The sequence below is a fragment of the Typopeltis vanoorti genome, chromosome 9 (assembly GCF_054136105.1).
Source record: "Typopeltis vanoorti isolate ZY-2024b chromosome 9, IOZ_Tvanoo_1.0, whole genome shotgun sequence".
In the NCBI taxonomy this organism is placed as follows: domain Eukaryota; kingdom Metazoa; phylum Arthropoda; class Arachnida; order Uropygi; family Thelyphonidae; genus Typopeltis; species Typopeltis vanoorti.
This window is the reverse complement of record NC_143557.1, coordinates 62,801,722-62,825,545: the sequence shown is the minus strand read 5'-3', so window position 1 is coordinate 62,825,545 and position 23,824 is coordinate 62,801,722. Positions and strand designations below refer to the sequence as shown.

The window sequence follows — 23,824 nt, the reverse complement described above, 5'->3', positions numbered from 1 at the left end:
AGAGAGTTAGCATTTCAAGCCAATTGTCAGCTATGCTTTTATCTTTCGGTTGCGCGAATAATAATATATCTCTCTATTACGATTTTTTTTTCCAGGTTGGGTGGGGGATGCGAAATATTTTAATATTTGTAAAGGGGGTCCTGACATCCAGAAGTTTGGGGAGCAGTGCCTTAGACAATAGACATATAAGATCTGATAATGTTGGAGTCTTGACAAGTAACAGACTGATTTAGAGGAAACTTGTAGATCGGAAGTTAGTAATGATGTAATTTTTTTCATGTAGTACTATCATATCCTGTACACCCCTTGAGAGTACATGGCAGAAATTTGATGATGATGATGATTAATTACACCTGCTATTTTTAAATATTTTGCAATTTTTACGTTTATATCTTTTTCATTTTCATATCTGATCATACATCCTAGGTAGTTAAATAAGACCTCACTTAAAAACAAAAATAAACTAGATTACAATAAAACTGTAACCATTCTATACATTAAAGGGATATCAGATAAAATAAAAAGAACAGTACAGAAATGCAACCTTAAAGCCACTTCCTCTGCTGGTGCACCCTAAAGTATACCGCACTCATTGCACCTGTAATATTGTGGAAACAGGATGCACAATTAATCATCAGAAAAAAGGAACATAAATGGCACGTTAAATTTAATAGCTATGGTAAAGCTGACCTTTCCGATCATGCCCTGAATACTTTACATAGAATTGACTGGAAAAGCATCTGTTGTTTACATCACACCAAACACATGGTATGAACGTAAATTTAAGGAGGCCTGTGAAATTCTTCTTGAACTTGTCTTTCAGTTTTTCTTATCCTCCTTCAAGTATGCTGGCATAGATCTTACTTTGCCCACTAGTAGAGATATTGCTCTAATTCTCACATTCAAATTTATTTCCCTTTTTATAGATGGAAACTACGAGAGTTCTACTCTAATCTTCCAGAATTCAACAACCTTCCAACTAGGCCTTCTGAATCATGCAGTGTAGCCACTGCAAAACTTGTATACCTCTACTTCAAGTGACTGCACGTTTTGGGCTTTTGATAGTTTATCAATTATTAATATGTATACTCCGGCTTTCTCTTGAATATTTTCTACCACTGTTGTCTCACTGCTTGTTTCATTTAGTCTTTAAAAGTAATTACTCCAGATATTCAGAATATCTTTAGTTTTGGTTTCCTTGTCTTCTTTATCATCTCTGATTCTTTTTTTGTTGTGCTGTTTCCTCCATTTCTAAACTTTTTCATTTTCAATAGCATCCAGAACATTTTGCTACCTTCCTGATATTTAGCCTCTATATTTTTGATGTCTTCCCCACAATTTTTGTTCAGCTTCTTTGATACATGGCATGAGATTGTCAGTCTTTCTAGGTATATAAAACTAGAATTTTAAGAATTGCTAATCTCAGATGTGTGTTCTGTGATTAATCCTTTACATGGATTTGGATTCTCTGAGACATTTAATCCTCTGGTATTTATTGCATTCTGTATTCACATGGTTTCTCTTAGTGTATTGAAACTAGCTGATCATTCATTCACCATTTGGAAAGTTCAGCATCATCATCAGTTAATCTTTTGTATTAAGACCATTTCTAAACATGAAATAATATAACCCAAAAGGTTTTATAAGTCATTGGACTCACATCAACAGAGGTACCAAAACTTGTATAAAAAAAGACTAGAAACATTACCTAGTATTGTTCAAATTATAACTTTCATGCACCCTGATGATGTCCACAGAATTGCCCTAGCCTGGCTCCATTAGCACTGGTTCAGCCAACACTCACATGTTTATCAGTAGAGATAGAGAGTTTTCCAGCTGTATACAGATTACCATGTAGTGAGGAGATTATGAGAACCATGTAGCACTTCACAAGCTCGGAATGCATCTACCTGCTATTTTCAACATGCTAAAATGCTGAGGATCATTAGGATGTTTTTTTTTTTTTGGAGTATTAACCATTATAATGATACAGAAGACATCTGATTGTCAAAGAACAGGTTGACTACGTTGCATTAGGACGCAACAACTTGTGAGTCACAAGAAATGAACATTTCACAGAGAACTATGCCATATGTAATGACTGACCTGGGATGAGAGCCTATTGTTGTTCTATTGGAAACTTCCTAGCACCACAACTTATGTGACAGAGATGATAAAATCAGTCACTTCTCTGGCAGTACAAGATTTTCACCATTGAAGAATTGTTTAAATAATTGAGGCAGATGGTTTCACAGCACGTACCTTAACACCCAGGAGATTCAGAGGTCATTCATTCTGCATCAGTGATGGTTTTTGGGGGGGGGGGGGTGACGTATCAAGGAGTATTCAAGTTGCATTTCTGTGAGAAAGGGTCCCAAACCTCGCAAAAAATGTATCAAGGCAGTGTGCTGGAACCTGTGGTATGGCTCCTGAACAACACCTTGTTATGGTAGGCAGTGGGCCTTCCAACAGGACTCAGACTTGCACACAAGTCAGGACCACACAATACTGGTTGGAAGTTGCCTGCCCATATTTCATCATCTGATTGGCCACCTGGAAGTCCTGATCTGAATCTGTTGGACTTCAAATTGTGGTCTGAATCATTTGCTGCTGAAAGCTGTGAATGATTTACTGATAGATTAAATGTTTATGCACTGTTCAAGTTGTAACAGTATTTATGGTTACTGTGTAATTACATATAGATGTTATCAAAACTTCACAATTAGTACATACAAAGTAAGTCATTATTTTATTAAACCTGTTATGTTTAGAAGCATGTGGTCTCGATACCAAAAATTAATTGCAATGCTCAACCACAGAAATTTTATATTCAATATAAGGGTCATATTTATGCTATTTTTGTACCTGAGAATTTGTTCATATTCCACTCAGTGAAACACAGTTTGCTGTGATAAAATAGTTATAAAAGTATTTTCCTTCAAAAATTTTTGTTATATTGGTTTGCACTATCAGAGCTAAGGTGTGGCAGTAAATTAAACTAAAAATTACCTAGAAGAAAAACATTAGCTTAAGTCATACCTTTTATCTTTCTACTGCCATGAAAAGGAGTAAAAGTCAACTAAGTCTTATAGCATGGCATTGTTGTAGCATAACACTCAAGTATACTCAGTTGTGAATGGTTGAAGGATGTTCCTTTGGAGATGCCACTTGAATAAAATTGTCTGAATTACTATGAATAGGAATTGTTGTGAATTTTGGCAGGGAGGTGAATTATCAGTTTTAGGTTCATTTGCTTATAGCAGAAATCTCTGCCTTTCTTCTAGCTTCGCCAATGAAATCAGTGAAAGGGAGTCAAAGTTGTGGACATTAGTCACCAAGGAAGATGACTTCACTGTTTGTCAGTTTGGATTGATCGAAATTGAGCTTAAAAGATAAGAAGTTAAACAGATCAGAATGATTTTCAGAATTAGAGGTATGGTAAAGCAGCAGGTGAATGTTGCAACATGTAGCACTGCATAGCTTAAGATTGTATCTGAAGCCACAGAAGGTTAACAAGGAGGCATTCTAGATTAGACATTCTTTGGCTATTCAGGCCCCAATAAGTAGGGTGATGGTGGTGTTTCCCTGGTGATGAGTTATCTACCACCTGGTAGATCCACTTGGCATTTCCTTTCCCTAGAAAGGTATTCTATGCAACGGGAATACTCACTGTTGCCAGAGACCTTTTAGCAGAAACAAGCCAAACCATGAGAAAGCAGGGTTGATAAGACTAGGAGAGGCTGTATATAATTTTTGACATGTTTATCTGGTATGCAAATAAGCTTAATTATTTAATAAATTCGTATTAGGATAATTGCTATATAAAACTTTCTAGATTTGGTATAAAATTTTGATTAAAAATTATATATTTTGATTCTCTCTCTCTCTCTCTCTATATATATATATACAGGGTGTTCGGGATAAATTTGACATATTTATAATTAATTATATTTTTCCGTAAGTTACATGTATTAACACACACTTCTCTTCATTTAAAAGTTTGGACCCTTCTTCATTCATATACAAGATGTCAGAAAGGATGGATAGCTGGAACCCACCTGAATCATGGAAGAGAATAACTTGTATCATGATGATTCGTGCCCGCCATCAAAATAAGGATATTACGACTGCTGCCCAATGCTCCCTGAATACAGTAAAAACAATCAGGCATGAACTAGAGACTTGCAATGGTGACTACGAGGATGTAGCAAGAAGAAAGATCCCTAGCAGACGATCTGATTGCGTTCGTACAGCAGAATTCCTCGCAAATCTGCAGGAACAGGTGTTGAAGAACCCTGGCATTGGAATTCGGGCTTTGTTCGTGGAGTTGCTAACTGTAGTCAAGCCCTGGATAACAAGGGTAGCCAATGGTAGGCCGTATGTATGGCAGCAGGATTCGGCCCCTTGCCACACCTCTGGGAAAAGTCAAAAATGGTTGTCTGAAAATTTCTACGACTTCACCAGTCCAAATGTTTGGCCTCCAAACTCCCCAGACCTTAACCCCATGGATTATTTTGTATGGGGCGCAGTTGAAAAAGACACCAATCGCACTTCCAGTAATACAAAAGCCCAGTTAATGGATAAAATTAAAACAGTTTTTGCAGCCCTTCCCAGGGAGACTGTAGCATCAGCTTGTTCGAGGTTCCGAAGCAGAATTGAAGCTGTGATCGATGCTAATGGTGGTTATTTTGAGTAAATCTTGTTGATAGTATTGTAATTAACTCTGCCTGTAATGTTTTTTTTGTCAATTCATTAAATTTAATAGATACAAAGAAGATTTTCTTTTTCCTTACGAAACTGTCAAATTTATCCCGAACACCCTGTATATATATATATATATATATATATATATAGTGAATAAACTTAATACTGATTACAAAATATGATTGTGGAATTCTGTTGCAAACACTTGACTAAAAAATAAATGATTTTAGACAGGAAAGATAATGTATAAAGAGCCAAGTCCAGAAAGTAAGGTTCAGTCAAGAATTTAAAAAAAAAAAAAAAAAAAAAAAAAAACCGGTAGAGAAGAAAAGTTTTATTATACACTAAAATGCCTACATATATACTTTATTTTTCAGGCATTTTTGGTATGGCACCAGCTTCTTCACACGTGTGTCAAAAAAGTTTCATGCCAATGAGTTCAACCACGGAGTCATGCTGTTCATCTTGATAGCGCTGAGGTGGGAACCTCTACTTCAGCATATGCAGGAACAACAGGTAGTCACTAAGCGCATGGTCAGAGCTGTAGGATGGGTGGTCAAAAAGTTCCCACTCAAACTTCTCATTTGCCAGACAGTTTGAGCTGTAGTGTGAACTCGGACATTATCATACAAATGCATGATCCCTGATAACAGTATTCCTCATCTTTTGTTCTGAATTGTTTGTCTGAGTTTTGTCAGCATTTCACAAGATGCATCAGCATAAATTGTTGTTTCTCGTTGAAGAAAATTTACTAGCAAGATATTCAGTTCCAGAAGATAGTAGCCATCTTTTTTAACCAACATTGTCTGTTTGAATTTTTTTTTTTTTGCTTTTGGAGATGGATCACACCACTGCATTGATGTTTGTGTATGAAATCCACTTTCATCACCAGTTCACAATATGAGAAAAAGTTCATTTCCTTAACCCCAGAATTTTTTAAGCTGATTCCACTCTGCTGTCTGTGCATTGGTAAGCATATTTAGAACCCATTTGGTACACAAATTCTTATAGCCCAGCTTTTCTGTCACAATTTCATGAATGACTGTTCTTGAAACTTTCAGGAACTAAAAAGAAAGTTTCATAATTGTAAAATGATGATTTACAATTTAAAATAGGAGTGAACATGTAAATTCTCATGAATTTACATGTTCACTCCTTCCACCAAATCGTCTCTCACTAACTTGGCCTCATCATTGCAAATATTGCTGCATGCTTCTTTAAATAAATGACACTATTACTTAACCTTACTATCCATTACACTAGGCCCATAAACACAGTCATAGGTGAATTTCTGCAGCAGTATTGTTTTCTGTCAACAAAAACTGTATCACACCACAAACTCGCAACTGGTGGAATTTTTTTATCGCAGTACTCATTACAAATTATTTGTACAAGCAACAAACGATAATGCAATGAAAGTAAAATGCATCACAACTAACTAATGATTTGCTCTTTGCTACCATGCACATGCGACCCTTCTCCCATATCTTATTTGGCAGTAAATTCCGAATGGACTTTACTTTCTGATGCATCTCATATTTTTTTTTTTAAAAAAAAGTGAATTTAACTTGGAGGTGGACTGTAGAAAATGAAAGGGCCTCTATAGATCAGTTCATACAGACAAACCATTTGGTTAGAAAGATCCTGGTTCCAATCCCATCTGTTATGTAAAGATTCGCTCTGAGTCATCTAAAGGTGAGTTAGCTGGTCTCATATGCAGATTGTATGGTTTTCCTCAGGCTGACTGAAGGAATACATGCAATTTACATTAATAGCAGAGAATAAGAATTAATTGCCCTCAAAAGCAGTATCAGGTTTCTAATATGTCACATTATTTGGCCATAACATTTTCGTGTTAGGCCATTAAGCCTAACACGAAAATGAAGGTGGGAATTATAAAATGATCTTTTTCAAAGATCCATAGATGTAATAATAATAAAAAGACTATCCAGTTAAGTGTGTACCAGCAAAAAAAAAAAAAAAAAAGATAAATCAAGTGTGCCTTTTCTATTCTAAAAGGAAGTAGTTGAAACTCCTTTAGCACTAACAAAACTTTCGAAGATAGGTAAGAAGCCATCTCCATATATCATGCCTAATTTGTTGATGCTATCAGTAAATCAAGGCTTTTCAAAGAGTGTGGCAGACAACTGCTGCTGTCATGGTCCTAAACACTTGTGCTCGTGTTATTGTCTAGTCAGTTTATTGAGATCTGAGTTTACAGAGGGAGAGGATCATGCATTTATGTTGGAGGTTTAATGGGTTTTTTTACAACACCCAGAATGAATTAAATTAGAATTTAATACTCCTATATTTCGTCCTAGTCACTAGGACATCTACGGGGATTACAAAAACAGGTAGTAGGTGGCCTGGAATGTCAAATTCCAGGCCACCTACTACCGCCCTTAGAGGGCGCTCCACCTAGATAGGACTTTATTGTCACCCACGTGGTTGGGCTTAGTATTGTAAGTTTTTGTGTGCATGTTACATTAATTGTTTTTGTAATCCCCGTAGATGTCCTAGTGACTAGGACGAAATATAGGAGTATTAAATTCTAATTTAATTCATTCTGGGTGTTTTAAAAAATCCAGTAAACCTCCAACATAATGTCCTCACAGCACTTAAGCCTCTACACAAGGATCATGCATTTGTATGATAATGTCCGAGTTCACACTACAGCTCAAACTGTCTGGCAAATGAGAAGTTTGAGTGGGAACTTTTTGACCACCCATCCTACAGCTCTGAGGGACCTGCTTTGCCTGTGACGAAGATAGACTAATTTGGAAATCCCAAAAGGAGTAGAAAAGTTAATTCTAGAGAGTAGAACCTATAATGATCTTTAGGTGTCCTATTGCAGTGGATGCAACTGCAATTTCTGCAAAGCTAAACAGGCACTTTTATGCAAGGATACAAAAAGTAAATTTATATTAGTAGTAGGATACTCTCTTGCTTCTTTTAATTAATTTCTATTACTGAAAGCCAAACTTTTTGTTAAAAAAAGTATCCATTTAACAAGAACTGTTGTGAATCATTATCTATGAGAATAATATTATAAAAAATGAGTGCTCAAAATCCATTTGAATAACGTAAAATAGCCAAACAATACACGGAAGATCTCAAGGAAATAATGTTTAAAGAAAAGTATTTGTAAACAGTTTTCTCTAGGTTGCATTGTGACATATTCAAAACATAGGTATAAATGAAAAAATAATTACAGAAAAATCTGCATAACAATTTAATACACTGAATTTAAAAAAAAAAAAAAGAAAGAAAGAGGAAACCTGGCTTAAATTTTATAAAGTAATGGCTCAGAAATATAGATTAGCTAAACAGATGGACAAAGATCAAAATTATTGCTCTTTTTATGTTTTAAGTTTATAATGACATATGTTTCAGTGCTGTTTGTGTATGCAATTTACCATCTGACTTTCATTTGAATTTTAATACAATTTCATTCTTAGATTTGCATTTTATCTATCTTAACTGATTTAGTTATTAAAAAAATTTTTTTAGTTACCTTGGAATGTTAATTCCACAAAAGAAGACCAAGATCAGCAGTATATTGAACAGCACGGTAATTTGCATGCTTTTTAATTATTTCTATTAATTGTCACTTATAAAATGAAAATTGAAGTAAATTTAATTTATTATAGAATGAGATGATGTTGAAGCTTCTATAAAGAAATAATCTGTGTTATTGTTTATAGTGATGTTTTCTCTCTGGCGCAGGACATTAGGGTATACAAAGGATTTGAAATTGGAAGTGATCACCATTTAGTCTTGAGCAGAATAAAATTAGAATAAAATAGAATTTCATATTGAAATTCAAATATTCATTTGAACAGCTCTCAGATGTGAACTGTAGACTAAAATACCAAACATTATTCAAGAAAAAATGAAAAGTTTGAGAACAGGAACCAAATCTTGGGGAGAATCGGTGGCAAGCTCTAAAGAAAACATTGATTCAGCTAGAGAGGCATTTGGTGAAGTTGTGTGCAAGGATAGAAAAATCAGAACTCCATAGTGGACACAGGAAGTTTTAAAGACGCAGTGAAGGAAAAGAAGAAAGCATATGAAAAGTTCCTGGCAAATAAGTCAGCTTGTGTACTTGGAGAATACAGAGACAAATGTAAGAAAGCTAAACACTGTGTAAAACTAGCTAAACAGAAGTCATAGGAAGACTTTGATAAGAACATAGAAAATAAATATCAAGAAGGTGGACAAGATATTCTGGAGGCTGATAAAGAAGCTCAGAAATGGAGGAAAGAGTGCTGTAAAAGGAATTTAAATGATAGTAACATGAAAACGAGAAAATGATATTTGATGTATGGAGTAATTACTTTGAAAAATTTCTAAATGAAACAATCAATGAGAGCACAGTGGTAAAAAAAAAAAAAAAAAAAACAATCAACAGGTATGCGATCAGGAATACATATTCATACTTGAAGTAGAAAATGCCTGAAATGTGGAAAGCCAACTGGAGTAAATGATATTCAACCAGAATGGCTCAAGTATGGAAGTATAAAAGTCTTAAATTGGTTGCACTGCATAGTACAGAAGGCCTGGATAGAGGGACGAATTCCAGATGATTAGAGTTCCCATATATAACAAGGGAAAAATAAAAATGTGAGAATTGCATAGGTATTTCTCTACTGAGTGTTCCTGGTAAGATTTATGAAAGTATACTTGAGAAATGGTTGAAGTATTGTGGAAGGGAAGCTTGGTGAAGAACAAGCTGGATTCAGGCCAAATAGAGATTGTCAGGATCAGATCTTCACTTTACAACAAATAGTTGAGAAATCATGGAAATATAACAAAGATCTGTACTCAAGTTTTGTAGATCTGGAAAAGGCATATGACAAGGTGCCAAGAGATAAGCTATTCAAAACGCTATAATTGTATGGTGTCAATAGAGCATTATATCAAGCAATATTCTATTTTTGAGTTGTAAGTCAGCAGTTAGAATTGAAGGAAGTACAGGAAGATTGTTTAATGTTAAATCTGGTGTGAGACAAGGATGCACATTATCCCCTCTGTTATTCATTATCTATATGGATCACATTATGAAGCAAAGGGGGCAGAGCTGACTACTACCGGGTGCATCCCCAGGTGGCCGATCGGGGAACAGCCTTCAGATATGGAGGCTAGCTGCGATATAAGTAGAGCAATCTGGCGAATAAGCAGCCGTGGACCAACTGCGACTGAGCTATCAGGGCGTGGGGGAGCAGGAGTGGCAACTCTGTCTCACTTAAAACCTCGCAAAGCCCAATGACAACTCGGTGACATGGCGAGTAGTGCCGCCATTAAATAAGTACCTGCTGGGGTTGCTGCCCCTGACATTGGGAAGCAGCATTGTCAGTACTGACAAGGTTGAAGCCAAATGGTGATGGAAAAGCTTGTGATCAGAGATTTGCAGATGGCAATATGATTATATTGTGTACGTCTGTAATACTGCGGAGTAGAAAGCAAACGGAGAAACTACTGCTCTACCTTATCTCCAGAACAACCACCATGGCAAGCAAACCCTTAAAATTGGCCCCAAGTTCCCGGCGTCCCTTAAATGGGACGGGTGCAAAGAATCTCCGGGCTCAAAATGGTGTCCACTTTTAAAATTGCAACTTGGAATGTCAGAACTCTGTATGAAGCTGGCAAATTAAGAAATGCCACAAGAGAAATGAAAAGGCTGGGCATCCGGATTTTGGGAATTTGCGAGACAAGATGGCCAGGATCTGGAAAGTGTCAACAAGATAATACAACAATGTATTACTCTGGGAATGATGAGAACAAATATCAACACGGTGTAGCTGTAATAGTAGATGAAGAAATCAATAAATCAGTACTAAATTGGATTCCATTTTCTGAAAGGATAATGCTGTTACAACTTAAGGGAAACCCCGTTAACATAAATATCATCCAAGCTTATGCACCCACAGCTGACAAAAGTGAAGAAGATGTTGAAGAGTTTTATGAACACCTAAAAGAGATTAAAAACCTAACAAAGAAACATGATATAAACATAGTGATGGGTGACTTCAAAGCAAAAGTAGGAAGAGGGGGTGATGCAGAAATTGTTGGCGAACATGGCTTAGGCACCAGAAATGACAGAGGAGATCGCCTAGTCCAGTTCTGTCAGGAAGAAGATCTAACAATAGCAAATACCTGGTTTAAATTTCCACCCAGAAGACTGTACACTTGGAAATCGCCTCAAGATAACCAACATAACATTGTCTGAAATCAAATTGATTATATACTGATAAATAAAAGATTCCACAGTAGTATAAAGAGTGCAAAGACTTATCCTGGAGCAGATATCCCACAGTTGCAGAAGTACGTCTTAGATTAAAATCAGCTAAAAAATCACAAAAGAAGAAAAAGAAAATTGATGTAGAAAACTGAAAGACCCGAACATAAATAAAAGTGCCAAGACACAGCTTAACCTGCGATTACAACAGATTAACATAGAAGAAAATTAAAGTGTGGAATCTCTTTGGAATAGCTTAAAGAATGCCATTGTAACAACAAGTATTGAAGAAGTAGGTTATGTGAATATTCTTTCTCTTATTGATACAAGAAGAATTACAAAAACAAAGACCTAGCCAGGTACACAGAAACACATAACATCGTCAAGGAAAATTGGATGAAAATTTATGTACTGAAATTGAACTGCTTCAGAAGAAACATGATAATTTCAATCTGTATAAGAAAATCAACGAAATTTCCGGAAAACTGAGAAAAAGCAAATAGTGTCTCTAAGAGACGAAAATGGAAAAATAGTTCTAGAAGAAGAGAATAAAGCACAGATTTGGATAAAATATGTAACAGAACTTTTCAATGATACTAGACAGAAACCTATAAATATAAAAGATAACATTCAAGGACCAGCAATCATGAAATGCGAAATAGAGAATGCTATACGAACAAGTAAAACAGGAAAAGCCAGTGGACCAGATGGTGTGCAAACAGAATTTTTAAAATTAATAGAACCAGATAACATCAAACTTCTTGAAAAACGATTTAATGAAATATATGAAAGTGATGAATTTCCATCAGATTGGCTCAAATCTACATTTATCACTATCCCAAAGAAACCCAAAGCGAATTCCTGTGGTGACTTCCGACTTATTAGTCTAATGAGCCAAACATTAAAAATATTTTTGAAAGTAATTCAGAATCACATTTATAGAAAAAGTGAAGAAACTCTAAGTGAAACACAATTCGGCTTTCGGAATGGTTTTGGTACTAGAGAGGCCCTTTTCTGTACCCAAATATTGATACAAAAATGCATAGAAAAACAGAAATCTGTCTTTATGTGTTTCATAGATTTTGAAAAAGCATTCGACAAAGTCAGACACACTAACTTAATAGAAGTCCTTCAACAAACAAGGCTAGACGAACAAGACATAAGACTAATAACAAATCTGTATTGGAATCAGTCAGCTACTGTTCAATTAGACAACATTACCACCAGTGATATTAACATCAAAAGAGGAGTGAGACAAGGATGTGTGCTCTCACCACTCCTGTTCAACATATACGCAGAGGTAATCTTTAAAAAAGCATTGGAAGAATGTCCAGAGGGAATCGCAATAAATGGAAAGATTGTTAACAACCTACGATATGCAGATGACACCGTGCTAATTGCAGATAACATTATGGATCTCCAAAAACTCATTGACAGAGTATACATAGAAAGCCAAAGAATGGGAATAAATATAAACATCAACAAGACATAATACATGATCATCAGCAAACATCCAGCCTCATCAATGAAACTGACACTCAATGGGAAAAATATTGATCAAGTGTCAAGATATAAATATCTTGGTTGTTGGCTTAATGAACGGTGGGATCCAGAAATAGATATAAAGACAAGGATTGAAGTTGCACGGCAGTCCTTCATGAAAATGAGAACACTATTCTGCAATAAAGACCTAAACATGGAAGTCAGATGCTGAAATGTTACGTGTGGTCTATTCTGCTCTATGGAGTTGAAACATGGACATCAAGAAAATCGAAGCCTTTGAGATGTGGCTATACAGAAGAATGCTAAAGATATCATGGACAGAAAAAATTACCAATGAAGAGGTCTTAAAATCCATTGGCAAAGCTAAACATCTTGTACAAATAATCAAGAAACGAAAAACATCATATCTTGGCCACATCATGAGAAACAGCAAATACCAACTTCTACAAACTATTTTGGTAGGAAGAATTGATGGCAAAGGAATTAGAGGAAGAAAAAGAATATCATGGTTTGACAACATCAAGACGTGGACAGGAAAGAGCAGTGCACAACTGCTCCGATTAGCACAAGACCGCAGCTTGTTCGCCAAGATGGTCGCTGACCTTCGATAGAAGATAGCACAATAAGAAGATGAAGCAAAGTGGCATTAAACCTGATATCAAAATTGGAGATGTTAATGTCGGCTCTTTGCTTTATGTGGATGATGTTATACTTCTAAATAAATCCACTACAAGTCTACAAGATTCCCTTCACTAAATTGAATTACTGTTTGTAATAGATATGGTATGAAGGTCAGCAATAACAAGACAATGAAAATAAGCAGAAGCATTGAAAATATCAACTGCATTGTGAATGGAGAAGCTATAGAACAAGGAAAACAAGTTAAAATACCAGTGAGCTATATATAAGACAGTGTTCAAACCAATTTTAACTTTTGGTTCTGAGAGCTGGGTTAGAAATAAAATACTTGACCACAAATATGAGAGTCCTGAGAAAGATTAGGAGCATGAACAGATGGCATCAATGGCAATATCATATTTAAAACTTCCTAAATATCATATTTAGGAAGGAACTTAAACAGGAGAGGAAGGATTAGCAAAACAAGTATTCTCTGCCAGGTTGGCATGAAAAAGACCCAGAGGAAGACCAAGATATAGGTGGATTGATTTTTTAAAAAAAAATGCCTTAGACGATAGAAATATAGGATCTGATAATGTTGGACTTGACAGGTAACAGATTGATTTGGAGGAAAATTGTAGATAGGAAGTTAGTAATGATGTTAGTTTCATGTAGTACTGTTATATCCTGTACACCCCTTGAGGGTACTTGTCAGGAATTTGATAATTTATACTAAAACGATCAGTTGCCGACTTTGTTACATCAACTTTTAAAATTAAACTTCTTAACAGTAGATCATATTTTCACCATCTTTTTAAAATGTTTTTGATTTGAACATTTTTGAGTTGATGAGTATCTGTTTTAAATATTTAACTCCTCAAGAGGTTATCTTAATGATCACATACATTGAACATAAGGTAACCAGTATAACCTACTCAAACTATAACTGCAAACTGTTTACTTTTTCTGTTTACTAAATTATATTAGTTGGATAAACAGATTAAACAGACTCAATATGTAAAAATGTAATTAGCTAAGCTTCTTTCAGTTTTGATTTCAAATAAAGGTAGTTACTGTAGATTTTATATAGATGGGCAAGGTAATCAAGGGCAGTAACTGTTTTCCATACCTCTTCTAAAAAATCTTCTGAATAGGTTTGAAAATAGAACATTATTTCTTGGGTGTTTTATATACCAAAGCCTTCTGATTAAATTGGTGATTGATACTCATTTACTGGAGGATTTGAACAAGTTTGGATGAGCTTTTATGAGCAGATGAGGACATAGCATATTGGTTAATTTTGAAGCCTTGAATCTTGTTGAGATTCATGTTTGTTGATATCATGGGTCTTTCTTACCTTGGTAGGATGGACAAATTGCAGTTTTTCTTTTTGCCTGTCGAGCATAATTGACAGGAAGGATTCTTAAGTGGTACATTAGTTAAGTTCTCTGTATTGTAAAAATAAAAATCAATTAAGCTTGTCAGCAGCAACATTTAATGTTGTATTTTTTTAGTAGAGGTAGGCCTAGTGATGGTGAGTTAATTTAAAATTATAATTGTTCATGAAATATAGTGAACACAGAGTATAATTATCACTAATTTCTAAAACACTAATAGTGAAAAATAATAATTTTTCAAAATCAGCATGCAGGAGTTACTTTAAAATAGGTAAATTTAAGATGATAAATCCATAGCAGACTTGTACAGGGTGTCCCAAATTTCATGCAAGATTTAAATTTAGTGCCATTTGTGCGGTAAAGTGTTGCCAACGAGAAAAAAAAGACAACGTGACAGCTGACAGTTCAGAGTTATTAAAAATGGAGCGCTACACGAAAGAACAACGCATTTTCGTTGTTGAGCAATATTTTAAAAATAATGAAGGTTTGGCAGCTACAGTTCGCAATTTTCGTACAAAATGTGGTCGGAATAGTGATTTAACTTCATCAACTGTGAAAAGATTAATTAAAAAATTCAAGGAAACTGGATCAATTAGTGATCTTATACACTCTGGCCATCCTTCAACAAGTCGTTCAACAGAAAACATCGAAGCAGTTCGTGAGAGTGTTGCTGAGAGTCCAGGAACATCAATTTGGCACCCCTGATCTTGAATTAGGTATTTTGAGAAGCTCTCTACAGCGTATTCTCATGAAAGATTTGCATCTTTGTGCTTACAAAGTTCAATTGACTCAAGAACTGATGCCTATTGACCACACACAGCAAAGAGAGTTCGTTGAATGGATTATGGAACAACAACAAGTGGATGCTTATTTTTCGCACAAAATCATCTTCAGCGATGAGGCTCATTTTCATCTTGATGGCTTCGTTAATCGACAAAATTGTCGCATTTGGGGTTCAGAAAATCCACGAGTGATTGTTGAGAAACAAATGCATCCACAACGTGTCATTGTTTGGTGCGGATTTTGGGCTGGAGGCATCATCGGTCCATTCTTCTTCGAAAACGCTGCCGGTAAGGCAATAACAGTTAATGGTACTTGCTATCGCGACATGATAATCCAGTTTTTTGTGCCTAAATTGCAAGATATGGATGTGGACAACATGTGATTTCAACAAGACGGTGCCACATGCATACAGCCTGAGAAACAATTCAATTACTGCATGAGTCATTTCCTGGTCGTGTAATTTCCCGTTTTGGTGATCAGAATTGGCCTCCCAGATCATGCGACTTAATGGCGTTGGACTTTTTTCTTTGGGGTTTTTTGAAGTCTAAGGTTTATGCCAACAAGCCCACGACCGCCCACGCCTTGAAGGAGGAAATTGAGCACTCTATCAACGAAATTCAGCCACATTTATGCAAAACGGTCATGGAAAATTTCGACAAAAGAGTGCATATGCGCCAGCAAAGCCATGGAGGCCATTTACCTGATATGCTATTCCATGCATAACCCTATACTGTATACTTTATGAATCAATAAGAAATTACGATTTTTAATTAAAAACCTGTGTTTTCTATCAAAATTACTACTTGCGTGAATTTTGGAAAACCCTGTATAATGTATAACATTACTAACTTTCTCATGTTAAAAATGGAATAAAAATATCACTTTCATTCCTAAATGTCTTTGTTATTCAAATACTTCAGTATTGTTAAAGCGTTTAACCTAATTAATAAGCTATGTTATATAGAATTGTAATTATTTATTGTATTCCACTGCTGAAGACTTCCATGGTATCATATCCACAGACTGAGTAAAATCTTTTTTTTTTTTTATGATCTTTAAATAGTTCTTGCTAATTGGAAACTGAATTTCTTAATTGGCAAATGCTCTGAGTTGAAGTCTTATATATATTTTGTGTTTAATATTTTTTCTTTCATAATTTTTTTCAGGGATAAACGCAAAATATTTAGAATTTTTGCAGACTTGACAGTTTGCATGGTCTTAATTTTGGAATGCTAAGCCAGTTTTAAAATCTCAGCAAGTGCATATATGCATTTTTCTTTATTTTTAAACCAAGACAGTTATAATCATTATTTTGACTTAATCAGACTTGACAGTTTGCATGGTCTTAATTTTGGAATGCTAAGCCAGTTTTAAAATCTCAGCAAGTGCATGTACGCATTTTTCTTTATTTATTTTTAAACCAAGACAGTTATAATCATTATTTTGACTTAATCATGGTTATCAAATCAACAGTGTTGATTTGATAGCCACCTAATCCACAGTTAGTTAATAATTCTTCAGGCCATGTGTCCTAGAAGAGAATTATTTCATTTTTCTGGATGTATGCTTATACCTGAAATCCAATAAAATGAAATAACATTTCATCACAAGCAGTGAAAATTATGATAGGAGGTCTGTTATACTTCGTGTTGCTTTATGAATGGGTGGAGCTTGTGTTTTGTGTTAACATAGGTAATTGCAAGAATACCCATGAAACACTACTATAAAGAGTAAATTTTGATTGTTTCCATTTCTCCTATTCTGAAGTAGTGTAACAAACCAAGCCAACGGCATCAACAGATTTCTTCAATTTTTCAGTATTGCTTCCATTTATTCCAATATATGGAATAATAAGTTATTCCATATATTGGAATAATAACTTATTTTGAGATTATTACTTTGAAACAAGGATTTCTTAGAAATACAGGGTGTCCCTAGTTTCAGCATGTTACTACTACTTAAGTGAATGTACCATGGTGTCAAAATTATAAAAATGAGAAGGAACACTAACAAAGTTTTTCTTTTAAAAAAAAAACCTGAATTCATTTTAAAAATTGTTGCTCATCAGTAGCTGTTGAATTCACTTCCATTAAAATTAAGTTTAAGGGAAGTGAATTCCGAAATGAGTTTCTGTCTGTTGCAAAAGAAACACATTTCCTTTTGATATAAAATCAATCAATGATAAATCAGATTCAGCAATTGGTGCAAGTGGAAGAATGGCACTTTTGTTTTAAAAATATAAAAGCTAGACAGGGAATCATTCTTCAGAGTCAGACCTTGTCTTACATGCTTGGAGGATCACTTCAGAGTGGTGGCACTATAAATCCTGTACGGATCAGAATTTTGATTTCAAAGGCCATTTGTTGAGGTACTGAAAATTCTCAACATTGTAAATGAAGTTGGAATGAAAGATAGAATGTGGAAATCAGTATTTTTGTGAAGAAATGAGAAATTATTTTTTTTATAATTATTTTATTATAAATATCTTACTTTTATAGGGAATTGTTATCTCTGAGGCGTTTGTCAACATTTGAAGTTTATATGTTACCTTTTATTTTGTTGATTTAGATTTGCTTGAGAGGCCTGCCATTACACCTAGCAGCGATGATTCAACTGATGTTATTCTCGATACTACTACTGAAGTTGATGTTGCTGTCACTACTAGTGTTATTGATAATGACACAAGCATTTCTGTTACAACTTCCACCATTGCCACCACCACCTTGGTTTCATCTACAACTGATAATCCCATTACAGTTTCATCGACAGAAGAAGCTGTTATCTATTCAACACCACCAGCACCCAGTCCACAGCTTCCTCCTCCACCTCCGCCTTTAGGCAGCACCATTCCTAATCCCGATCTAATGACTGTTGGAGCTTTTGTACCACCTCCTGGAGTGAATATGCCCACAGCCACAAATGTTGGTCATTTTCCAAGTCCACAACCATACTTCATACAGCGAACCCTTCCTTATATTCGTGGCTATCCCCAGGTAGGGGTACCATTTTTTACTTGTACTGTGCCTGGAGGGGGAGACATGGCTGAAATTAGCCACCTGCAAGCACCTTATGGCCACCTTGTCCCTCTTCAAACTACATTGCATGCAGTTGAGAAAACTGACATTAAAGGTGATACTATATCCGACAGGCAAAAATCCAGAACCCCAATAGACAGGCAGCATAATCGACGCACCAAAAAGAAACATATTCCCAGCAGTAATTACTTTAATCCAAATGAAGTAGGAAATCTTGTGGATAGCTATCATCAAGGAACAATGATCACAGATGATATGGCTGTATCACTGCAGACTCCAATGGATGTTGGTGGAGAACATCTGACAACAGTTGCCTCGTCCATACCACTTGTGCCTTTTTCAGTGCCACCATCAACATTTGCAGTTACTAGTGGTAGCATCCCTTTACCAGGATATCCTCCAGGACTGCACACCCTTCCATACTCTCATATTTCTGGTCCACAGACAGCTTCTGCCCCAGTGTTTTATCTTCCTGTGTTTAATCCTCCATATGCTGGATATATGTCTCCACATGCATCTGCTTCAATGGTAATGCAGATGGGTGAAGTGGTTCATCCTGTAAATGGTTGTGGTTGTGTTCCTGAAGAGCAGCTTGCTAATCAAAGCACAGACACTATGGTTATTAGCAGTGAGAGTACACAGCCTCATGCTGGGTATGGGACACAAAACTTTTCAGATATTACATCTAAATCACAAGCTAGTAGCTTTGAAAACACAAGTATACAGCAGAATAGTATAACAATAACCAATTCAGAAATCACACCGGAAAATGAACCTGTTGAAACAAAAGCTGCAATCAATGCTCTTGCATATTCTGGAAATGGATGCAAGAGTAGTGGTGGTAGTGTTGATGTTTTAGCCGACAGTGTTTCAAAAGTCACCCTGAAACATGATGAATCTAGTGTAGAACAAAAAGGGTCAAATGAGCTTCATGATAATAGTTATTCAAATTCAGCCCTATGGGCTGATTTATTCAAAAAACAATGTGCTTCCCCTGAACTTAATGGTTATGACCATCAAACTGTTGCTACATCAGATACTGAAGGTAGTGAAGAACAGATTAATAGCAAAGAAAAAAGTAATGGCAACTCACATGTGCCTGTCACTAAAGATGTACTCTAAAGTGTGCAGTCTGTTAGAATTTAATGTAAAGTGTTGTTTAAGCATATTTTGATTTAAGATTGTTTCTAACGTGGCATTATTTGCCAAAATTACGCATCACTTGTGATTACACAAAAGGAGTGAGCTTTTGTGCATAACTTTAAATTAAAAGGTAGATAGTGTTGTGTGCATAAATGTGTGTTCATAGCATGTTGACTACAGTGAACTGCTCAGCCACTTTGAAATAATTTCATGTTAATTAAAATGTTAGGAATAAGTGAAAAAGAGCCCTTTGACTGGCAATTAAAGACTGGATTATTTAAATGCCATAAGATTATGGGGCATCATAGGTAACTCTGGTTTGTATGCTTATTACTAGAAAACTGTAACCTGGATATTAAGTTAGGTTTTCATTAATTGGCTTTTTTATTTAATATTTTAGCATACTTGATCATTTTCATATGTGTGTGTGTTTGTGTGTGTGTGTGTGTGTGCACGCATGCTAAATTCTTTACCAAATTAATAGTTATTGCTGGAATTTTAATTAAAAGTTGAATCTCATCAAAATTCATATTACACACTCCTGTTAAGACTGTTGAAATCAGTGTATCAGTCTTCGATTGTTTAAAATAAGCAAGTAATGTTGTAGTTAAATGAAGAGTTTATATATATCTATATATAAAAATATAACACTGTATATATATATATATATATATATATATATATACACGCACACACATACACAAATGCTTTTTCAGGTGTAGTGTTCAGAGTATTTGAAACTTAGATGACAAAATTTTAGAGATTTTACTTAAATCTTATATTTGTGTGAAAAGCAAGTGTATGTGTGGTATATAATTTATTTACTGCTGACTGTTTAAATTTCATTTCCAGAAGTCTGCAACACTGAAAAAAACCCATTCTAATCATGCTGATTGTATTGCATTTTCAAAAGTATGGTGCTTGGAAAACTGTAAAGTTAACTGTTATATGTTTTAATTGTTTAATGGTTTTCCCTTCCTTCCTCGCCTTCCCTTCACTTATAAGATTATATGCTCTTATATGATCTTGTAATAGGTGTGACCTGTATATTCTTAATAAAACTTTAGGATATGCAGTATTTGAACATGCAGGAAAGATTTCCTTTCTCCCCCACCTCTCTGAAAGTTACTGTAAAGTGCTTTGTCTTTCAATTGGTACTTAAAGGTGGTGTTCTTGTAATTAATATTTACAGGGAAAGCACTAAATTTTCCATCTTTTTTCTCTCACTTGTTTTCTCAAAAACTTTATCTGAATAAAGGCACAAATTTGTATGGTGAATTTTATTTACTGTTTTGCTTTCACATAGTTCTGTATACTAAACAGTAAGATTTCCCACATTTATCTTTATCAGGTATATAGTACTTTGTAAAGAAATGCGTAGCAATTATTTTATAATTGGTATTTTTGTGTTTTAATTTAAGAATGACAGGCAACCTAATTCATGCATTATAAAATATATAACACAGTATTACATTAATAGATTCCATTAGCTATAGCAAATAAGTGTTATAATTGCACTACACAAAGAGATTTAGATGTGTTTGCTCAAATATTATGTAATTTCAGTTATTTTTATCCATGTGTTATTCTGTGCACCAACCAGTTGTATAAAATAACACAGCTAACATATTATTCATGGGAGAGAAAAGCAGTATTATCTTCTATCTTATTCTGTGATGGCATATGAGAAGTAATAATAGTTTGGTTCATACTTCATATACAGGGCTACTAAAATCAGTTATTTACATTTTAAAAGATACTTCATAAGAGACATCCTATCAGTGCAGTTAAAAAATATATAAATAGCAGCTATATCGTCTATTTAAATTCATCCTATATAAAACATGCTTGGCCAATAATGATTCCTAATTTTCAGATTAAGGTGCCTAAATTGTCACGTGCCATGGACATCTTTTGATTTTTATCTATTAATGTATTTTAGCTTTTATCGTCAATGGTGGCATACTGTTCTACTATTGTAGTTTCATCACTTAACTTCCTAAGATACTCGGCATTCACTTTTCCTGTATTATATTTACTGTGCTTTAATTAGTACCAGTTTGCCAGTTATATTCAGCTGTTATGTGCTTGTTTTTGGTTTTAATTCACATTATTAAATTAGGATTATTTTAGCTTTCTTACTCAGCATGACATTTGTTATTGAGTTTTATGTAAAAAAAAAAAAGAAAAATTTAGAAATCTCCACTCATTTATGGCTAATATTGTCATTTAAAGAAGAGTGAGGTCTGTTGTAGTAGGTTATCTTACTGCTAAACTAGAGCTGATTCTACTGTTAGAATGTCACTTAATTAAATATTTCAAGTGTTCTCTTCCTCTCTTTCCAGATATTCAGTAATTAACTTGACAGCAATGTTTTCTTTCCTTCCATCATAATATGGCTGTACAGTGTCAAATTACTTGGCAGAGTGAATTTGCTGTTTGTAGATGTAATTTCTTCTGTGATCACTGATATTTATTGTATGCATATTTAAAATGCTATTATAACACTACTAAATCAGCAAAAAAATTGTATTTTAGAAAATGACTAGGACATTAAATACAGTTTCCGAAGTATTTTAATCTGTAGTACGAATTCATCTACAGTCAAAGTTAAAAAATGTTGAATTTTTTAAAAATCTGTAATGTATAATAAAAATCACGAATGAAATAATGAATATCATGTCACTTAACTGTTTTTATCAAAATGGTAATTGGTGTATTGCTGATTTAAGTTGTGTATGTATTTTTGTGCAGTTCCAGGTTTGCATGAAATGTTTAAAAACTGTGGTTTAACATTAATGGTTGTGAAGTAATTCACAAACAGAATTGAAAATGAATGGTTATACATTCTCCCTTACTATGCATATATTAGGTGGTATGCAATGATGTTTTCAATAGGTAAATATTTTGTGTGCTTAATGAATTTAAAAATTATAAGGATTATTTGGGTTTTTTTAAATGATTTGATTTTCAAATGAAATATTAAAAAAAAAAAAGCCACTGGACCAAATGTAGGAATTATGTTTTCATAAAATATAGAGAATAACAATTTTGTTTTAATCTCATCTTTTTATTGTATGGTTAGAACCTCCACTCCACCTTTTTTTTTTTATTTTTTTTTATTTTTTTTTTTTTTTTAACGAAGTATGTGATTGATCTTTTCATGAAAAGATGCTGGATGTTTATTGAGAATTGCATTGATTTTCAAGAATACCCTCTTTTCAGTAGGTTTGCATTGATGAACTTCTGGCTTGACAGATAAATTTCCAGAATTTGTGCCTTATTCTGTTTATCATTTGTTTCTCTTTCTCCCATTTCCTTTTGAATATAAAATTCTAAAAATGATAACTTATTCCTTTTGTTTTTATTGAATATCTTCTAAGAATATAAATTAGCATATTAGTTTTCAGCATTTTATGAACAAGTTTCTAATATTCTCAAAGAATGTTTTATAAAAAATGAAATCTCTGTTGCTATTTAGTTTATATATGAACCACAAGTTCTAATACTTGGATGTTGTAATTACATCAGACTGATCTTTATCTTTTTTCATTGTATTTAATATTTATATTATACAGGAATGTTATGGAACATTGTATTGGTGCTCTTAAAGAATGACACATTTCTTGATGTAATAGTCCAGGTTTTTCCCTTTTTATGTAATATTTGCTCTGTCTTAATAATAGCAGTGATAACGCATTAAACTTTTATTATAAATAGTTTGGCTGCACTTGAAAGTTACCTCTGTGTGTATATATATTATGTTTTCCCTTATTAATAATAATCTCCTTTAATGCTGGTTTGACCAACTTCCTTTTTAGCACACTCTTTAAGGGAATGATTTGCGATACTGTTACACTTTACGCAAAACATTGATTCAGTACAGGAAGGGGGTGCTTCTGCAGAATAATTTTCATTGTTTAGATACAAATTCTCTATCTATGCCATTGGTACCAAATCACATCTTTCCCAGTAAATTGCCAGCCAAAGGGTCTGCACTGTTTATATCCTTATTTAAATACTTGAGTATACTATTTGTGTCACTGATCACCTTTGTAGTGGTAGCTTACGATTTTCTCTATAGTTTTGATTTATTCATTTAGAAATCATAATCATAAAACCAAAAAGTGCTACTTACTTGGTATATTTTATTAAAGAACAACTCTAATATTGTTTAATCCACAATTGCCAGCTTAAAATAATTTTTGTTAACCATCTTTAATTTCACATTAATTTTTTTGTAAATGACTTCCCACTAATTTCAGTTGAGTGATGTTTTAATTTATCATGCAGGTGTAAAATTTCTTTCTCCCTTTTTGTTTTGTTTTGCAATGATTAAATACAGTTGGAAAACTGTGCATAATGGTATTCATTTCTATTTCTATTATATTTTAATCTGCTAA

At 34.2% G+C, this 23,824-nt stretch overlaps 1 protein-coding gene across 2 annotated transcripts in view; it reads left to right on the top strand.

Annotated features, from left to right (window-relative positions):
* Positions 1-23,215, top strand: part of LOC150103091 (uncharacterized) — an 86,201-nt gene extending 62,986 nt beyond the window's left edge. For both annotated transcript variants that reach the window (XM_090398576.1, XM_090398577.1), the window contains 2 exons: positions 8,215-8,275; positions 17,812-23,215. In XM_090398576.1, coding sequence (XP_090254702.1) covers positions 8,215-8,275; positions 17,812-19,400 — 1,650 coding nt within the window. In that variant the 3' untranslated portion in view covers positions 19,401-23,215. The remainder of the gene's footprint in view (positions 1-8,214; positions 8,276-17,811) is intronic.
* The last annotated feature ends 609 nt before the right edge of the window (positions 23,216-23,824 follow it).